Source organism: Trichoderma atroviride, chromosome 5 (assembly GCF_020647795.1).
Source record: "Trichoderma atroviride chromosome 5, complete sequence".
Classification (NCBI taxonomy): Eukaryota; Fungi; Ascomycota; class Sordariomycetes; order Hypocreales; family Hypocreaceae; genus Trichoderma; species Trichoderma atroviride.
The window spans coordinates 1804397-1822864 of NC_089404.1; the positions used below are offsets into that span (position 1 = coordinate 1804397).

Genomic DNA, 18468 nt, shown 5'->3' on the forward strand with positions numbered 1-18468 from the left:
AACTATAGCTGCTCAAGATTTGATGTCAACTTCACAGAATCACTTTCCTTCCCCTCTATGATCGACAAGCAGTCTCTTCAAATCACGCGTCTTTGTCCTCTAACTGGCCGAAGAGCGACTCTATAGCGGTAAAGTAAAGGACCCGGTGGTCTACTCAGGCAACACTCGCCCAGTCCTCCTGGTAATAACTGAACCAAGATCTCGCGTCTTTCTACCGCAGACCAGTTAACAGCGAGCGCTCAGTTTTTGATCACACCAGACAATTGCCGAGAAGTACAGCGCCGTGGCATAAATCGCAATGCCGCTTTCTTCGGCTTTTCCATCGACAACCGATCCCGTACCTACTTATAACCGACCCGCTCATCGACGAGACTTTCAGATCGCAATCATTTGCGCTTTGCCACTCGAATTCGATGCCGCCATCCTCCTTGTCGACGAGTTCTGGGACCAGAATGATAGGCAGTACGGGCGAACCTCTGGGGACAAGAACACTTATAGGAATGGGCGGATTGGCATTCATAACGTGGTGCTCATGCTTCTTCCCAACATGGGAAAGACGGCAGTCGCTGGTTCGGCGGCTAACCTGCGAACAAGCTATCCAAACCTGAAGCTTGCTTTGCTCGTTGGGGTTTGCGGCGGAGTTCCGTTCCCAGGTACGTACGAGGCGCTTCTAGGTGATGTGGTTATCAGTGAGGCTATAGTCCAGTATGACTTTGGAAGACGATATCCTGGCGAGTTCATACCCAACGAGACGGCCGAGACAATCCCAAGCGCACCGAACAAAGACATCCGTACCTTTCTTGCTTACTTCCAATCTGATACTGGAAAAGACGAGTTACGACGGAATGCGGCCAACCATCTACAAGCTTTACAGAACGCGGCTAGCATAAAGAACTATCGATGCAGTTTTCGCTATCCTGGTCCCGCTGAGGACAAGCTCTTCGCCGCGACGCATCTTCATAAACACCAGAAGCAATCATCATGCGACTTTTGTTGCGGAGAATTCGACAAGTTTTGCTCCAAAGCCGCTGAAGCGTCCTGTGCAGAGCTGGGATGCGACGAGAGCCAGCTGGTGCCCAGGCAGCGCTTAGAAAGGAAGCGAAATCTACATTGGGAAGAGGCACCAGGCCCAGACGTCTTTATCGGCCGCGTCGCCTCGGCAGATATGGTGATGAAGTCTGGTGGCCACCGTGACCAAATAGCCAAACGATACAACGTCATAGCTTTCGAGATGGAGGGAGCCGGGCTCTGGGACGAGGCTCCCTGCATAGTCGTCAAGGGCATTTGTGACTATGCAGATAGTCACAAAAACGATATTTGGCAGCCATTTGCAGCAGCCACAGCGGCAGCTGCTGCAAAAGCTATGCTCGGGCGATACACTCCAACAGACCATCTTGAGCTCTCTGTCCATGGCACTGGTAAGTCGAAAGTCTACTGAGCTAGATTTCGATATTAACGCGTCATTAGCCCTCGTTTGGCAGGATCGTCATGCCAGTGAAAGTCCTACAACTACATGTACCGGTCTCACTAAGAGAGATCCTCTATATGCCACTGCTCTTGTACAGTCGAATGGTGCCCAAACGCTGCAGGACGCCATCTCTGATTTTCAACGCGCACTGACTGCTAATCAACGTCGCGAATTGCAGCGTACTACTGCAATTCCAGATGCCGACGCCGTCCTTATTTTCACCGCTCAGCTTGACTCACTAAATAGGAGCAGGAAGGGGCGCAGTATTGCTAGTAGACTCCACCGTGTCTTACAGTCCGTTCGGGACTTTTCCGCCGTCGTTGAATCATTCGCTTTGATGCATCGAGGGATTGGCCCTCTATTATGGGGAAGCGTTAAGCTAACAATGCTTGTGAGACCATGTACAAGAATATACTGGTGTTGCTATGATGCTTATAATATTAGACCGCCGTCGAATGCGCCTCGTACTATGAAGAACTCTCTAGACTCCTTATGGATCTTGGAAGATACTGTCCGTGCTGGACAGAATATCACACGTTATATTCAAGTTCAAGTCAACTTCAAAAAACCCTTTGCAATTTTTATGCATCGCTTGTTCGTTGCTGCAAGCGCGCGATGGAAATCGTCCCGCGTCTATGTAAGTTCAATTTGCTCACACCTGGCTTAATCTCACACTAATGAGGCAAAGGGTCAAATTTCTATCTCAATTCTGTGTGGCAATCATTCGAACCGGAACTTGTGCGAGATATAAATGATATCAAAAGACATAACAAAGATATTGAAGAAGCGCTATTCCTCGCCCAAGCGCAGGTCGATCTTCAAAACCAACAATTCCAAAATACGGAGCAGAGAGAAAGTTCAAAGGGGGCAAAGCTGAAAAGCCTTTTCATTCGACAAAATAGCCAATTTAGTGAAATGAAAACATGGCAAGCGGAAAGTGACGAGCGGCAAATTCAGGAACGAAGACAACGACTACTTGATGCTCTATCGACCCATGATTATTTGACTCCGCTAAAGCAAGGCCGTCGGAAGCGGCATAGTGGTACATTAGAGTGGCTATTTCAAACGCACGAATATCTCAGATGGTTAAATACCGCCGATTCTCCTTTGCTTTGGTGTTCTGGAAAGAGTAAGTTCTCTTTACACTACGGTTACAGGGCAAGTGATTTATTTTAACTCCCCAATTATAGTTGGCTCGGGCAAGACTATTCTCACGTCAGTAAACCAAATGCATCACTTAGCAAACAGATGTTCTGACTTGAAGCTGTAGAGCAAGTGTAATTGACAAGCTGTTGACCGAAAAGCGTGGTCCAGATGTCTTTATCTCATTCTTCTTTGTGCGGTACGATGACCGGCAATCACTGAAAGCCGAAGTCATACTTAGATCAATCATTCGACAGGCACTAAACCAGTGCGGATTTGCGGAAGACGTCGAGATTTTGCTGGAAAAGATACAAGCCAGCTTATCATCTGGGTTAGAGGAACTTCTTGAATTACTCCAAAAGATTGTCACTGCATTTAAAGTCCTCTACATCATAATGGATGGGGTAGACGAATGTGAAAGGCAGGATCGCAGTGATATTCTCCACGTCCTATCCTCACTTGCGACAGCCACATTGAATACGAAAATTTTCCTCGCCAGTCGCGATAGTATCTCCTTGGAGATACAAAAGAGATTCCCTACACTCCACCGCCTTGCTATGAACTGTTCCTCAGCTCACTCTGATATCTCTACATACGTCGACGGTATAGTGCAGGAAAAGCTTCAAAGCGAAGAGCTCATAGTCGGAGATTCGAGGCTTATCGAAGACATTAAACTGGCATTGACGGAAGGGGCAGATGGCATGTAAGTTATGGGGTCCAATAAACGCCAGTCTTACGCTAATCTCTCTATTCAGGTTTCTCTGGGTTGCATTTCAAGTCGATGAGCTCAGTTTACAGCATTGCGACGACGACATCCGAAAGGCCATTCATAACTTGCCCAAAGACTTGGAGGAGACGTTTGATCGGGCTGTCGGCCGGATAGTTTCTCGGGGGAACGAAAACATCGCACAGAGAGTGTTCCGGTGGGTTGCTGCAGCAGCAGAGCCTCTATCGCTCGATCAGCTGAAGGAGGTCATCTTCATTGAGATTGGGCAGCAGTACTCAAAGGCAGAGCGACAATCCAACGGTATTGACCATATCGGTTCGTGGTGCGAAAATCTCGTCCATATCGATGAAGAGTTTAAAACTGTCCAATTCGCACATCGGACCATTCAACAGTTCTTCTCCAAGAAGCCTTCTACCGCTCGACATAACCAGTTCTATTTAGACATTGAGGAGGCCGATCACTATATTGGTGAGATATGCACCACATATCTCAACTTTAATGACTTCAAGACGACTCTAGCTCAACGATCCAGGCCATTACGACCTATTCCACCTGTGGCTATAGCAAGTACTGCCTTACGACAACAATGGAAGTCGGTCGCTTCCACCTTTGAGAAATTTAGTTTGAAGCCTCGGGGAGGCTCAACAGCCGCCAATGCCATTGAATCTCTAGCTAATTTCCAGCGAGATGGTACGACAGAGGCGAATGGCAGGCTACAAATAGGCCACTCCTTCTTAAGATATGCATCAAAGCACTGGATCTGCCATACGGCAAGATTTCAAAAAGGGAGATCCAAGACTTGGAGCCTATGGTGGAAAATGATACTTGAAGGGAATAACCTCGTTGAGCTTCCTTGGGGTGAAGGATCTTTCAGTACAAGTATCTCATTAATACTGGAGTGGAGCCATAAATTCCACCACTACGCTCTCATACAGCTTATTTGCCTTATTGGCAGGCTTTCAACTGAAGAGAGAAAGCGACTTATGCAGGATGCAGTGAGTCAAGGCAATATTATTTTACTTGATATCGTTCTCGAAGGCGAAAAGCCAGGCTATCTAATAGACCGGTCTTATCTGGCCGCTGCCAAAGGTGGCCATTTAGACGTCGTTGAAAGGCTCTTGGCCGCTGGAGCTGGAGTAAATGTTAGATTTGCTGAACGGACTTGCCGAACTGCGCTACAATCCGCTACTATACATGGCCATCTAGAAGTTGTTGAAAGACTTTTGGCTGCTGGGGCTAGAGTTGAAACCCCTGCTGATTTATATGGCCAAACTGCTTTAGAGGTTGCTGCCCAAGGCGGCCATCTGGATGTTGTTGAAAGGCTCTTGGCTGCTGGGGCTAGAGTCAATTCGAACGCTGATTTCTATGATGAAACTGCTTTACAGGTCGCTGCTGAAGGGGGGCATCTGGATGTTGTTGAAAGGCTTTTGGCCTCTGGGGCCAATGTCAATGCTCAACCTCTTCATCGGAGGGGCCGAGCCGCATTACAAGCCGCTGCTGCAAATGGCCATCTAGATGTTGTTGAAAGGCTCTTGGCCGCTGGAGCTAGAGTCAATTCGAATGCTGATTATTACGATCAAACTGCTTTACAGGTCGCTGCTGAAGGGGGTCATCTGGATGTTGTTGAAAGGCTTTTGGCCGCTGGAGCTGAAGTAAATGCTATATCAGCCATATCGGCTGACCAAACTGCTTTGCAGGCTGCTGCCAAGAATGGCCATCTGGATGTCGTATCGCGATTGAAGCAGGCAGGTGCGAAATAGGAAAGCATTTTTTAATCTCGACATGTTAGATTACTTACTCTAAATCTACTACTTAGTTATTGGGGAAGAAGATCACAACTGTTTTTACAAAATAACCGCTGAGGCCTATCAACTTGCTCCTTGGTGCACTTGGTGTCAAATAATTTCATTGGGTACATGTATATCACATATACACAAGACTGTGGAAGGAAGGATAATTGAAGGCAGCTCTTTCCAAAGGATACGCATATGGACAAGCATGAGAAATAGTTGGCTGTTTTCTCTCTGGATGCGCAAGACGGATAGTATATGTTGAGATGCCGGAATATGCGACTACAAGGAAGGGCAGCGTTTATTTCTGCTTTGGTGAAAAACAAGCATGAGATAAGCAAGCTCGTGCTCCAGCTTTGTAAAGAGTGAGAGCTACTTGTATAAACAATTGAATTCAAAATTATTACCGGCTGGCTGGACGCAAACAGGTAGGATCTACCGGAACTGTTGACCCCACCGAGGGCCAAACTGATGAGTAGAGAATAGTTTTGGATGTCGGACCGGATAGCGCCTTTCCAAACAGTATCGCTACAAGGGTCGATCAAGTTGAATATAAGCGACTGTTTCATCAGAGGCATTATTTGTGTAAATGGAGATGGTATAGAAGACACCGTTGAATCCAATTGGGGGCGAAGGAACCGGGAGGTGAGCTAAGCCTCGATGCTGTTCGGGATTAAGTGGACCTAGTGATGTGGCGCCCAGCTGATGCGTCGTATCTCGTTACGATGGACTCGGTTCTCGTTTAGCCGGCTTGGTTCATATTGGGATATCGAGAGTGGAACGCTCAATGCGCTGAAAAGCCTTGGAGCCCCGAGATTGTCTTTATAGCGGGTCTTGTTTGGTCAAACAAATGGGAACTGTAAGTGCGAGCAAGGACTCGCTGTGCTTCAAATTCCTTTAAATACTTGCTGGCTGTCTAGTATGTTGAACAAGCTTGCTATACCCTTAATATTTTGTTTATCCGACTTGCTTATTCTTGCGTAACATCTACCATGGCTTTCGAAAACTACAAACCTTCGCTTGACGATCCAAACGCCTGGGTGCCCTACCGATACTATCCCAGCGTTCCTGCTGCCGCCACATTCATCGCTCTTTATTCCATCGTAACCATTGCCCACATTGCCATCATCGTCACACGTCGAACACGGTCATTCACGCCTTTCATAATCGGTGGTCTTTGTGAGGGCTCTAAAAGACACACCAGCTACTTGGCAAGCTAACACGAAGTAGTTGAACTCGTCGGCTACATCGGACGGGCCATATCGGCTGGAGACATTTGGGCTCTGGGCCCATATATTGTTCAAAGCATCTTACTTCTTGTGGCGCCGGCTTTATTTGCTGCGTCGATCTATATAATACTCGGCCAAATTATGGTCTTTGTTGACGGAGGAGAATTCTCTCTGGTACCGAGGAGATGGCTGACAAAGCTATTTGTCGCTGGAGATGTCGTCTCGTTTCTTCTACAAATGGCCGGTAGGTTTGCAGAACGACTGGTCTCATACAGGGCGGCGTACTGACGAGAGGCTCAGGTGGCGGCATTCAAGCAGTTGGCACATTAGAACTCCTGAATCTCGGCGAGAGGATCATTATTGCTGGACTTTTTGCACAAATTGTCTTTTTTGGACTTTTCATCGTCGTTGCTATAACCTTTCAGATACGATTCACGCGATATACCACTGGAATCAGCGCTACCGCTGCTTCTATCCCACATCAAGGGGCATTGAGTCCGAGACTTGCCAAATGGAAGAAGCACATGTATACGTTGTATGCTGGCTCTGTGCTCATCATGATCCGGTCCATTTTCCGCGTCGTCGAGTACTTGATGGGTAATAACGGCTTCTTACTTCGTCACGAGTACTTTATTTACATTTTCGATGCTGCCCTAATGTTTCTCGTCATGGTTTTATTCCTTTGCGTCCATCCAAGTCAGCTTAGATCTTCACTCTCCTCCGAGGAATCATTCTATAATTTGGACGTTGGCGCGAACGACACCTTACAACAGAAGAGGTCGTCTCACCACCAAAGTCATCGAGTATAGATGGGTGGGTACTGGAAGGTTGTCTCCTTTGTGCCTGATATTTATTGTTTTGCTTTTGTAGTAGATTTCAAGTAGGGTATATAAGTTACAGTGGCATCTATGACTGTGAACAAGTTGAAGATGGAATAGAATCTTACTTGGATACATACGTTGGCTCCCCGCGTCCAAATAGAAGCGAAAAACTCTAGATTTTGTTTGCTGGCTTTTTGTCATTTCTTGCACAGGTGTCTAACCTAGATCCGGAATGCAGACAAGCGACCCAAGTATTTGAACACAACTCGGTAGATCCAAGTTGATGCCATCTCTGCTTCTATGGCTGCTCATTCAATAGAGCAGGCAAGCTCTAGCCTCGCATCTGGCCATGTGGTGTCTTGAGGCCGTTGCATGTGTAACCGGGAAGCTGACTCGGGAAGTACAATAACAACAAGGCGGTTAAAAAGGGGCTGTGCAAGCGGTAGATAAGGACCTTGAATGTAAGGTAAGGGGGTAAGGCTTCGGGAGGCACAGGTACACAATAATGCATGAAAATTTGCTTACTAAATATATTGCCATTGTGTTCTTCTTTCCTGCCCACCTCAAATTCAAAATGCCTGACTTGAGAGTAATGGGCAACAGGGGTAAAGTGGTGGGACTCAGATGCAAGGATGAATCCATGTAGATTCGCCCATCGTATTTCGTTCCGGAAATGGATCCGTCAGTTCTTCGGCTAGATTGTCGTAGCGCGGTGGTGCCTCGTATACTTCGTACATCTTTCGTATTGATATACTCCATGACCCACCCTCGCCCATCCACTAAATGGAAAAGTGTACCGCCACGCTCGCATCTGCTCGTTCCTCGTCTTCTCTCGCTCGCTCTTTCGGATTCCGTCTTCTTGCTGTCTTCACTGTGCGATTCTATGCACACGTCTTCTTTGCTCTTGAGCTACGCAAATGGCAGGCTCATCTCCGCCCGCAAGCAAGCGCCGGGCTCATACGAAATCGAGAACAGGCTGTGCTGAGTGCAGGAGGAGACGTGTAAAGGTACCTATTGAACATTCCGCAACCGAGCCTGAAAGGTGCTGTACTTGTAGTACTCAAATCAATCTAATGCCTGCCTCTACAGTGCGGGGAAGAGAAGCCGAGTTGTCGACATTGTTTCCGACGAAGCATCCCGTGTCTGTATCCATCCAAGGATGCCCTCCTGATTCCCCCGGCCAAAGCGAGCTCGTCGCCCGTGAGTGTGGCAACAGCAGCAGCAAGTCCAACTGTCGCTCCCTCTGCAACTCAACTGCCGCAGTCTCGGTTGCCGGCAACAAGCTGTTCATGTGCTTCGCCCCTCGGAAGGGCTGAGGGGAGTAATGACCCAATTCCAACTTACACCACCAAGGACATGGCTCTCCTGCACCACTGGACATGGTCGACGAGCCAGAGCGTGGCCGACTTCCCCGACGTGAGCCGCTACTGGCAGACCGTGTTTCCTCAGATTGCGTTTGAGCATGTCTTCGTCATGCACGCCATTCTCAGCCTGGCAGCGTTGCATCAGGCATATCTCGACCCAAAACGAAGACGGCAGCTGACAATGGAGGCCATACGGTATCACAACCAGGCACTGCAGGGCTTCCAGCGCGGCATTGCGAGCATGAATGATGGCAATAGCGATGCGCTGTTTGCGTGCTCCTCGTTGAACATCATTTACGTCTTCGCCATGTACGGCCAGCTTTACGACGATGTAGAGTTGGACATGACCCCGGCAGCCCGACAGTCACGAATCCTAGGCGCCGAGTGGCTTCCAATGGTCCGTGGAGTTGAGGCCATTCTGCGTCCCGTGTACCAGCGCGTCCGGCTCGGGCCATTCGGCTCGCTATTGAGCCTTGGAAATTGGGATCACCTGGATCCGGACTCTGAGCGTGTGGCCGATGATGAGCGCTTCCGCAGACTTGGCAGTATATGGGCAGATTGTGGCGACCGTGAAATCTATGACAAGGCGTTGTTTTGCGTCAGAAAATCGCTCGCATATATGAAGCAGTTTGAAACCATGAATCCTGAGACCGCGGGGACCTTGGCTTATAATAGGAGATTATCTGGGCCCCTTGTCTGGATATACATCACGCCCGAAGAATACTTTCTGCGCTTACACCAACGGCAACCACATGCGATGCTGCTCTTTGCCTATTTTGGTGTGGTACTCCATAGCTTGAATGGCTACTGGTTTTTTGAGAGATGGGGAAGGAACATCGTACAAGTAGTTGATGACTTATTAGGAGAGTACTGGAAACCGTGGACAGAATGGCCAAGACAGGTCGTAGGGCTGTCATAATTGTTTATTGGCTGTCAACAATAAACAATATTTATCTAAATATTCATCTATACAGGTATGAATGAGGCTAGCTTTGAGGATCTAAAAAATATAAACTGTCAAGACGAATAGTGATTCAAAAGCACCACCATCACAGAGTTCAAATTCACGCGCGCTAACTCATGTCTGGCCCAAGTCTTTGATGGCGTTCGGGAAACACTCTTAAATTGAATTCATGATCCGTCGCGGTTTTGTACTTCATTGATGCTGCCAATTCACTCGGATGCACCACATTCAACAAAACCATGACCAAGAACATGAGCAGCGCGTCGAAAATGTACAAATATGCTTCGTGGTAAAGCAGATACCCGTTGAAGCCCTGGAGATACTCTACCAGCCTGAAAATAGATCTCACCATAATGAGGACACTAGCGATATAGAGGGCGTTCATGTGTTTCTCCCATGAGAGCTCGTTGGGTAGACGGATCGTAGGCACGCGTCTAATGGATAGGTGGAATTTGACAGCGACCAAAATGAAGAACCCGAAGAAGGCAAGCTGAACAAAGAGCCCGGCAATGATGATGTGTGCTCCGGTCTCTAGAGCAGAAGCAGTACCTGATGACTGATAACCGCCACCTAGACAGAATTGACATGTTAGCTATTGTCTGATAGAAAGACTGAGAACAAAGCCAACGATGATGAGGCTTGATTTTATACATACCGCCGCCTTGAAGAAGAAAGGAAAGAAGGTCTCCGGAAACAAAGATTTTGGTCAACCATGTTTTTCGAATAAGGCAATGAGACTCGCCATCCACAAGAGAGATGATTCTCCCTAGCTCCATATAGATTGTCGCGGCAAAGAGAGCAGGTGCAACGAGAAGGAGTAGAGACTGGATGATGTACGGCCCTAGAGTCCAGTTTGGTGATTCTTTGCCGGATGCACAACGGGCAGCATAGCCAATAAACTCAACTGGCGGAGAATTAGCTTGAGTAACAGGCGTTATACTTGGAATGATAGGTGGATGACTCTTACAAATACCACCAATTATAAAGGGAATGACGAACCAACACCGAGTCCGAAATGATTGGTACGTATGGAAGCCGGTTGAACCCAAGAAAAGCACGACAAAAACGACAGCCCCGCCGATAGTAGGATTGTAGTGATAGAGCTTGAACTCTTGCAGACTGGAGCTTGTCTCTCTGACGATCAAAGCGCCTGCTTGGAGTTGAGTGTTGGTATCCATAGGAGTAAATGAATAGGGGATGAAGAAGATGGATGATTCGCAATAAAAGTGCAGGGATTCTATGTTAAACCACCGCTCAAAGTTTAATTAGTTTGATCATATATGAATATAGCAGTGCCTATAACGCATGCTATTCTTAAGAACTGATAAAGAATGATGATTAAAGATGGTGACGAACTTGATAAGCAAGGAAAGAGAGTCTTGAGAAGAAGAGATTATGGCAGACTGGTAAAAAGAATGGCATCACTGTCTCTTTATATGGGCTTTCAACGAGAAGAGTCAATGACAGTAAGTCAAAATGCTGGCAATATTTTTCTGCGGAACAGCCGAGCTAAACGGTGGGACTCGTGGCTGAGTTCTCTCTCAGATAGGCGTACGTATGCTCTAATGTCAACCAGGATGGCGCAACACGATACGTGGAAGACTGGGGTGGATATGTGTTTAGCCCAAGAGAGAGACAGTAAGGCCCCGAGATCCACTCCTTATTATCTCTTGTATATAGGCCGACTTTGTAAGCCATTGAGCTCGCCGAGCGCCAAGTCTAGTCAGGTAGCGAGCTCATAGACGCACTCACGTCTGAACTGGAGAGGAGAGTATTCCTTACTGTAATAGTAATAGTTCCCTTGTCTGATTACTTGAGGGGTTTGGTTAAAGTTGTCCACAGATTTCTGGTCAAAGCTAGTCAGTCGGTCGAACACAAGTATCTGCAGGCGGATCATTGATCTTCATGATGCAAGCAGCATCATATACCACAAGCATATACCCCAATTATAGTCTTCCTACACATATTTGCCTCTAGGACTCTTTTGAAACGTGTATATGTAATGCTTTCCCGGAGCAGTTGGGCATAGCGAGTTGTCCAGCACCTTCTTTGCAAGGCAGACTTCATCCATCTCCCGGGGTCAGATCAAGAAAAAAGGCCTTGCAAGATGAAATCGTATGAAAGGCAGGCATTTTCGGAAATGTTTCAAGGATTGTTCAGAGGCGCAGCTGAGGAGCCTAGAAATCGTTGGCAAGGAGAAGAGGTTGCTCTCACTGTCCCACGCTACGACAGTGGATTATCGTATTTCGTACTCGTGTCAAAATGCCATATAGCAGGTAATCTCAGAGCGGTTCCCAGTGTTTCACCATTCGGCAAAGGCCCTATCAGACCGATGGCATTGCTGGGCCTTTGAACCGTAGGATTCGCAAGCATGCAACAGCAAAAATGCAGAAGCAACGGCTCTGCTCACAGTTGTTTGGGTAGCACATCAGGAGGGCTGGATCTTCCCAGAGGCAGTGTAAAGCAGGATGTGGACGGTAACAGGGAAGAATGGCCCCTCCTCGGTTTATTCTATCGCTTGACAGAGGGGCTGCTTTTTTCCTTCAAGCTCTTTTGTTCTATCTACATTGTTGAATCATGTCCCCAAATGAGATATCAAGCGTTGCTAAAATTAGTCCTATGCGAAAAAAAAGGTCTATTAAAGTGGAAATAAAGTCCAGAGCTGAGTGGTCTAGTCCGGGAATTCTTTAGCAACGCCAGTGAACAGTGCAGATTTGAGAGTCAAATTGAAACAGGGTTACTGATATTAGTTCAGTGGCAGGTAAGGCATACCAAAAGCTGTCGTCCAACCGTTTATGAATGGCTCGTTTACAGAACGAAATACGACACGCCATCCGAAAACCCATGTCCCGCGACCCATGTCGTGGAGACAGCTAGCATAAACTGCTGATGGAGAGATTGGCCGACAGGGACTTGACCCCGGAACGAGTCAAGTAGGGTCTCGAGCGGACGGTAGTGTTTTTCTCTTTTTATCCTTTGCGATTGTCTCAATTAGCCCGTTTGTTGGATGCTTGCCTTTTACTCTTTTCCATAGCTTCCTGCCTATGATCCAAGTACATGTAAGCAGACTAAGCACGAAAGCAAGCATATAATCATGCTTAATGAAATATCCAGGGTCTCGTCAAACTCTTTTCTTTGGCTGGCCAGCGGTGCGAAGAAGATGGGATATCTGAGAATTTTGTACGCGAAATAGGGTAAGCATGTGCACACAAATATACCGAATGGCTCACGTAAGCAGTGCTCATATTATGCTATGTGTGTGAGTATTCAATATGCGGTCTCTGTTTTTCCTCGCATCGCTTGGCTGGACCTAGATGAACTGTCTCTACTAGAACTTTTGGAAATTTTTTGATTCGGCCATAAGAGAGTAATCTTCACTATTCATCAAGAATATAGAAAAGGGTCATATGTGGGCAATTATGAGGTATTCTTATGTGGAAAAGCCAAAACCTTCACCGTCGATTAGATGTGGAATACCATTTGCCATCAATATGGTTTATGGGATTTCTTGTCAAGTTCATTTTATTTTAGGCGGCTCATTCTACTACTGTGTAGGAATAGTATGTCGTCTTCATTCCCATTTCAGGATAAACTCCAATGAAGATGCTATCTATGTGGCAATATCCGCTAGGATCGCTTGGCCAAGCTCTCTCCCTTGTCTTCCATAGCCTTTCCGTACTTCTTGAGGCGGATCGCATTGACACTGACGAACCCAGTCGTGTCCTTTGGCGAGAAATCACCAATCTCGTCCATGGAGCTTTCGCTTGCATCGTACAGCTTGGCGGTATCTGACCAGCGTCCAAGAACGCTAAAGGAGCCCTTGTAAGCCCGGCATCTCACTGAGCCATTCACATCTTCCTGCGAAGCAATGATGCTCTTGGACAGAAATGCGCGCTCGGGCGAGAAGTAGAGGCCGTTGTACAGCAGCTTTGCGTAGTTGAATGTGACGAATTGATCACGAAGAGCGCGGACTTCACGGTCCAACACCAGGCCTTCCAAGTCAACGTGGGCGGCCCGCAACATGGTCAGGCCGGGTGTCTCGTAGCAGCCACGAGACTTCAATCCGATGAAGCGATTCTCGACAATGTCAAGACGGCCGACACCGTTTCTACGCGCAATGGTGTTGGCAGTCAGGAATAGGTCAACGGAATCCGTGGCGACCTTTCCGCCCTCATACTCGAGCTTGACTGGGAGGCCTTTCTCAAAGGTGACGGTGAAGTCTTCAGGCTGATCAGGGGCCTCCCTCGGATCGACAGTCAGTTGCCACATGTTATCTGGAGGACTGGTATTTGGGTCTTCCAGGATACCAGCCTCATAGCTATAGTGGGCGAGGTTCTCATCCATGCTCCACGGCTTGCTCTTGGTGCTCCTGACGGGAATATCCATTGCCTTGGCGTAGTCGAGCAGGTCGTTGCGGCCCTTGAACTTGTCGTAGAACACGGGGTCACGCCACGGCGCAATGACGGTGATGGAGGGCTGGAGAGCGTAGAAGGCGAGTTCAAATCGAATCTGATCGTTGCCCTTGCCGGTACATCCGTGAGACACGGCGAAACAGCCCTCCTTTTGCGCAATGGCAATCTGTGCGCGTGCCGTGACGGGACGAGCAAGCGAAGTACCGAGGAGGTAGACGTTCTCGTAGATGGCGTTGCATTGGATTGCGGGAAAGCACTGCTCTTCGATGAACTACACGAGGGCGTCAGTAATGACTTTATCGTCGAAAGGCTTCTAGTGACGGGGTGCATACCTCTCTGCGAAGATCCTCAATGTAGACCTTGCTGGCGCCAATCTTCAGCGCCTTTTCTCTGACGGCGTCGAAATCCTCTTCCTGGCCAATGTTGGCCGTAAAGGTGATGACTTCATATCCTTCTTCCTAGACAACGTCTCAGTCGATGCACTACGCATGAGCCGTGGCAATGACTCACCAACAAATACTTCAAGATGCAGCTCGTGTCGAGGCCACCAGAGTAAGCGAGGCAGACCTTTTGTTTCGCCATCTTCGTTCAAGTGGTCGTAGAGTTCGTGATATGATAGATGGTGGTGCTCGCAAGAATGAATGACTCTGAAGCGGCACGAGTGAGGGGAATCAGAGTGCACGGTTGGTCGGGGTCGTCTTGCACAAACGAATTGAAAACGAGGTGGGTCTCATTATTCTCATGACGTATCATTGTTTATTGTCTGTTGGTTGCACACCGTTTTCAATGTTCATTCGCCAGTTGGTTGCCGCCTGCATATGCGTGGAACCAAGAGCAGGCGGCATCACAAAAGGTGACTGGCGAATGGATGGAATGCGGGCCCTATTCTAGCCGGATTACGCTGCACATGGCAAAAGGAATAGTCTGTAGGATTGCACAGGCTGCGATGATCCGTCGTGCCGTTACCCCAACACGGCACAGAATTGGGCTATTCATGGCAATTGTCGGCAACCATTGTACTGTTTATAAGGGATTCTCGTGGGCATGATGGACGCTACACAATATTAGCTACGAGATTCACTGTGGCAGGGTACTTGGCTATGTAATACTAGTAGTGAATTAGTACTACAAAAGTTTATCTTTTTTTTTTTAAGAAATATAAAACTAATTCTGCTTTCGATTTATTTAAACAACCTCAATCATTACTTATGGCTCTATTAAATGACAACTTCACGGCGCCAATCTGCATGCATCACGCGGGAAAAGAACAGTCTCGCGAACATCCGCCAAACCCAGATATCCCTGAACCAGCCGATTCAGCCCAACTGTAAGATATGTCAGTACTGCAAATTATACAATGAAATCATGTGGTAAGTGACAACTTACGCCCAAAGCCGCCCCATGGCGGCATCCCAATCTCGTGCGCTTCGGTATATGGCCGCCATCCGGGACAATCTGGATCAATGCGGTGCGCGCGATTTGTAAAGGCTGATCTCACTTCTTTATACGAGTGAAGCAGTTGACATCCCGTGACAATCTCCTGTCCGCGCAGAATGATGTCGAATGAATTCGTTGTTGCGTCATCGCGGCCCAATGAAGAGACATTGCACGGACGAAGGTGTTTTGGAAAGTGAGTTATTATGAATATATCAGTAGGTGAGTCCAGAGGCGACTGATCGCTGGCAAGAAGCTCTCCTAGCGATGCCTCTTCCTCTCTCCTGAATTATTGTTTAGTGATAATGTTCAACTTTAGCAAAGTGTCTCGTAATAGATACATACGTAAGATCTTCTTCAACGTGAGCCACCTTGCCGAGATGATCACGGAGAATAGCTTTAGCCTCATCAAATCGTACGCGTGGTAGCTTGCCGTTCTTATCCAAGCCCAGCTTGAAGCTTCCGGCGGCAGGATACAGTCTTTGTGCAGCTGTTGTGAGTTTGGTATACCTATCATCTTGCTGTAAGGACTGCAAAAGGAACACCAAGAGGCTGTCGGCAAGCTCAAGAATCTCGGTCCAATTGTTTTTGAGTGCAAAAACGAGTTCAAGCATTGTAAACTAGTATTATATGTAAGCATTTCCTGAGAAATCATAGGCAAAGGCAACAGACCTCTGTCAGATGTCTTCCGTCACTCTTTGGCTCTCGACGGAACACTGTATGGATGTCATAGACACGTTCAAGATCTGCAGCAAGCGCCATGCCCAGATGCACCTCGCCAGTTGGTGCCAGCATCGCTTGCCTGCCGAGATAATCGAGATAGAAGTGGTCCTCCTCCTCAGCGGGAAACTCGTAGCCCACGAATGCCGGCGTCGGAATGTAATGAAAGTCCTGGCCTACTAAATACTTGACGGATAAATTGTGCACCGCCGAGAAGATTTTGAAGATTGAGGCCGTGGATGCAACTCGAGCGTCCAACAGTCTGTGGTCGAGCCTTGTGTCTAAAAGACGAGTCCGCTCATCCAGCGAAGGCAGAATCTCTCCAGGAGCTCCATGCAGCTTCAGGTCACCTGCGAGATTGACCTTTGCTTCGGACAATATGTCCAGTGAAGATATCTGCGTAATGGCAAAGGTTTCTGAGCTAGCATTATTGGACGCAATTATCACGCACGAGATGCGAACAAGCGATTCAGGAGTCAGGCGTTGAGCCGTGGCAAAGATGGCAGGGTCCGCGCAATCTGTAATCTCCAGCTTGCATTTGAAGAATTGGCCATTCTTTCTTAGGAGAAGTGCAATTGAGCCGCTGTCTTCATCTTGAGAGATATTATGGACACGACCGGTAAAGGTGATGCCTTCATTTTGACCAGTCTTGTTCGGATCGCTGCCCAAAGTCTGAAGGTTGTTTGCCGGTAGCTCGTCTGCACCCATATCCGATTGCGAAAACAGTTACTCTTCCAATTTGACTATTTTGAAGACTAATATTATTGTCGAGCCTTGACAGACCTCGTTCTCTAGAGATGAGCGTTAAAAAGAGAGGTTGCTTGGCACTGGAATGGACTTTGACGAAAAGATGTCATGTGCACTTTTGCCTTAATAAAATTGAATTCAAGAATCCTCAAGGATATTCGGCGTAATAAGCCCCTGCTTTTACTAGTAGAAGCACGCGACGGCATAAGTAAGACACCATAAATCTATAAATACATGTATTTTAGTTTCACTTAATGATTGTATTATGTAAAAGCAATGAGACCCTACTAAATAAAACCAAGTTCTAATTTCCTGTTAATAAAAGCTATTATTCAAGGCTTCAGGCTCGTAGCGCCGAAGGATTGTGATAATAAAGGTACATGTGGCAATGGTGTGCTGAGACAACGAAGGATTCGGAGGATCAAAAGATCTCTGCCGTGTAAATAGAAAATGCTAAGCAAAGATCAACGGCCCCCGCCTACATTCCCGAACCCCCAGACCATCGTCTTACATGCATGTACCTGTAAGTAGCAGTACATGAACATGCCAAGTTTGATGATGGCTTCCTCCGTGCATGCATAAGGGCTTGCGCCATCCCCAGTCTCCATAAGCTCATTTCTATTCCTGAGCCATCTCTCAGTCCAAAATCTTGTAGCAGTCTTCATTTTTTTTTTTTTTTTTTTTTTTTTTTGGTGTGATCAAAGGAAAAATGGCATACATGGCTCTAGAAGTTATCGACTATCAGCGCTTGCTGGAACGAGACGACAATGAGATCAAGAGGCTGGTCAGCATTTGTTCCAATGCAGGGCTCTTCTTTTTGGACCTGAGAGGACAAGAGAGCAAATCCTTGCTGGCAGATCTGCAGCCCATTATTGATGCTCAGCGCACCTTCTTTGGGCAGAAGCCCGAGATGAAGATGCCGTACGCGAGCCCTCTCGACGGACGAGGGTAAGTCTTCTTCTTGTGATAGCCACAAGGCCATGAAATTGACTAGTGCGTACAGATACGATAGCTTTGATGAGATTTTCGTGCAGAGACTCAAGGTATGTTTGTGATTGGATAGAAGTTTTATGTACAAAGGCTTAACACTCTCATTCTACAGTTATCGCGCGAGGAGCAGGTCCAGGGCTGTCTTGCCCTTCCCAAAGACCTGCAAGCGGTTGAGCCCAAAGTCAGCAATGTGTCCTCCAGAATCGATGCCATTCTCCGCGACATCTCCATGCTCTTATGCCAGAACTTGGACCCTCCTATTGCGACCAAAGTCGTGGACAATCCAAGCAGCACCGGCTTAAGCAACTTGTGTCTGGGTATATCGGCCGCAAAAGCTGGAACTCCAGTCATGGGTGAGCATTTGGATGAGGATCTCTTGACACTTACGTTTTACGATGAGCCGTTCTTGGAGGTGTTGGACAGACAGGCACAAACGTGGAAAGTTGTTGACGTGTTGGAGCATTTGCCGATTGTAAATGTCGGCGATAGATTCCAGAGTTTTTCTGATGGGCGACTGCATGCGCCTCTGCATCGGGTCAAGCAGACGCCGAATCAGATAGATCTCATCATGTATGATTTGGATGCAAGCATACAGCAGGTGTGCTGATGGCATCCAATGTAGTTGGATGGTATTGAGTACTAGATACATGAGATTTTTC

At 47.5% G+C, this 18468-nt stretch overlaps 7 protein-coding genes across 7 annotated transcripts; 4 read left to right on the forward strand and 3 right to left on the reverse strand.

The window, feature by feature from the left end:
* Positions 1-3006: 3006 nt before the first annotated feature.
* TrAtP1_009824 (uncharacterized protein) lies at positions 3007-5098 on the forward strand (the record flags this gene model as incomplete). The annotated part of the gene is made up of 2 exons (XM_014091129.2): positions 3007-3314; positions 3367-5098. 2 exons carry the CDS (start codon positions 3007-3009, stop codon positions 5096-5098), a joined length of 2040 nt encoding a protein of 679 aa, XP_013946604.2.
* Positions 5099-5789: 691 nt separating this feature from the next.
* On the forward strand, positions 5790-7354 carry TrAtP1_009825 (uncharacterized protein). The gene is made up of 3 exons (XM_066114455.1): positions 5790-6307; positions 6359-6601; positions 6658-7354. Exons 1-3 carry the CDS (start codon positions 6121-6123, stop codon positions 7164-7166), a joined length of 939 nt encoding a protein of 312 aa, XP_065970551.1. The 5' UTR covers positions 5790-6120; the 3' UTR covers positions 7167-7354.
* A 605-nt stretch (positions 7355-7959) lies between these two features.
* Positions 7960-9812, forward strand: TrAtP1_009826 (uncharacterized protein). Its single transcript, XM_066114456.1, has one exon. The coding sequence runs from the start codon at positions 8535-8537 to the stop codon at positions 9459-9461; it is 927 nt and encodes a 308-aa protein (XP_065970552.1). The 5' UTR covers positions 7960-8534; the 3' UTR covers positions 9462-9812.
* Positions 9616-10684, reverse strand: TrAtP1_009827 (uncharacterized protein; the record flags this gene model as incomplete). Its single annotated transcript, XM_014091126.1, has 3 exons — positions 9616-10076; positions 10162-10410; positions 10474-10684. The coding sequence occupies 3 exons, from the start codon at positions 10682-10684 to the stop codon at positions 9616-9618; spliced, it is 921 nt and encodes a 306-aa protein (XP_013946601.1).
* Positions 10685-13010: 2326 nt separating this feature from the next.
* TrAtP1_009828 (uncharacterized protein) lies at positions 13011-14584 on the reverse strand. Its single transcript, XM_014091125.2, has 3 exons — positions 14429-14584; positions 14251-14376; positions 13011-14189 (listed from the first exon to the last, which is right to left on the reverse strand). Exons 1-3 carry the CDS (start codon positions 14498-14500, stop codon positions 13134-13136), a joined length of 1254 nt encoding a protein of 417 aa, XP_013946600.1. The 5' UTR covers positions 14501-14584; the 3' UTR covers positions 13011-13133.
* Positions 14585-15069: 485 nt separating this feature from the next.
* TrAtP1_009829 (uncharacterized protein) lies at positions 15070-16780 on the reverse strand (the record flags this gene model as incomplete). Its single annotated transcript, XM_066114457.1, has 4 exons — positions 15070-15243; positions 15305-15636; positions 15698-15972; positions 16025-16780. 4 exons carry the CDS (start codon positions 16778-16780, stop codon positions 15149-15151), a joined length of 1458 nt encoding a protein of 485 aa, XP_065970553.1. The 3' UTR covers positions 15070-15148.
* Positions 16781-17522: 742 nt separating this feature from the next.
* TrAtP1_009830 (uncharacterized protein) lies at positions 17523-18416 on the forward strand (the record flags this gene model as incomplete). The annotated part of the gene is made up of 3 exons (XM_066114458.1): positions 17523-17767; positions 17823-17862; positions 17922-18416. The coding sequence occupies exons 1-3, from the start codon at positions 17529-17531 to the stop codon at positions 18414-18416; spliced, it is 774 nt and encodes a 257-aa protein (XP_065970554.1). The 5' UTR covers positions 17523-17528.
* Between the last annotated feature and the right edge of the window lie 52 nt (positions 18417-18468).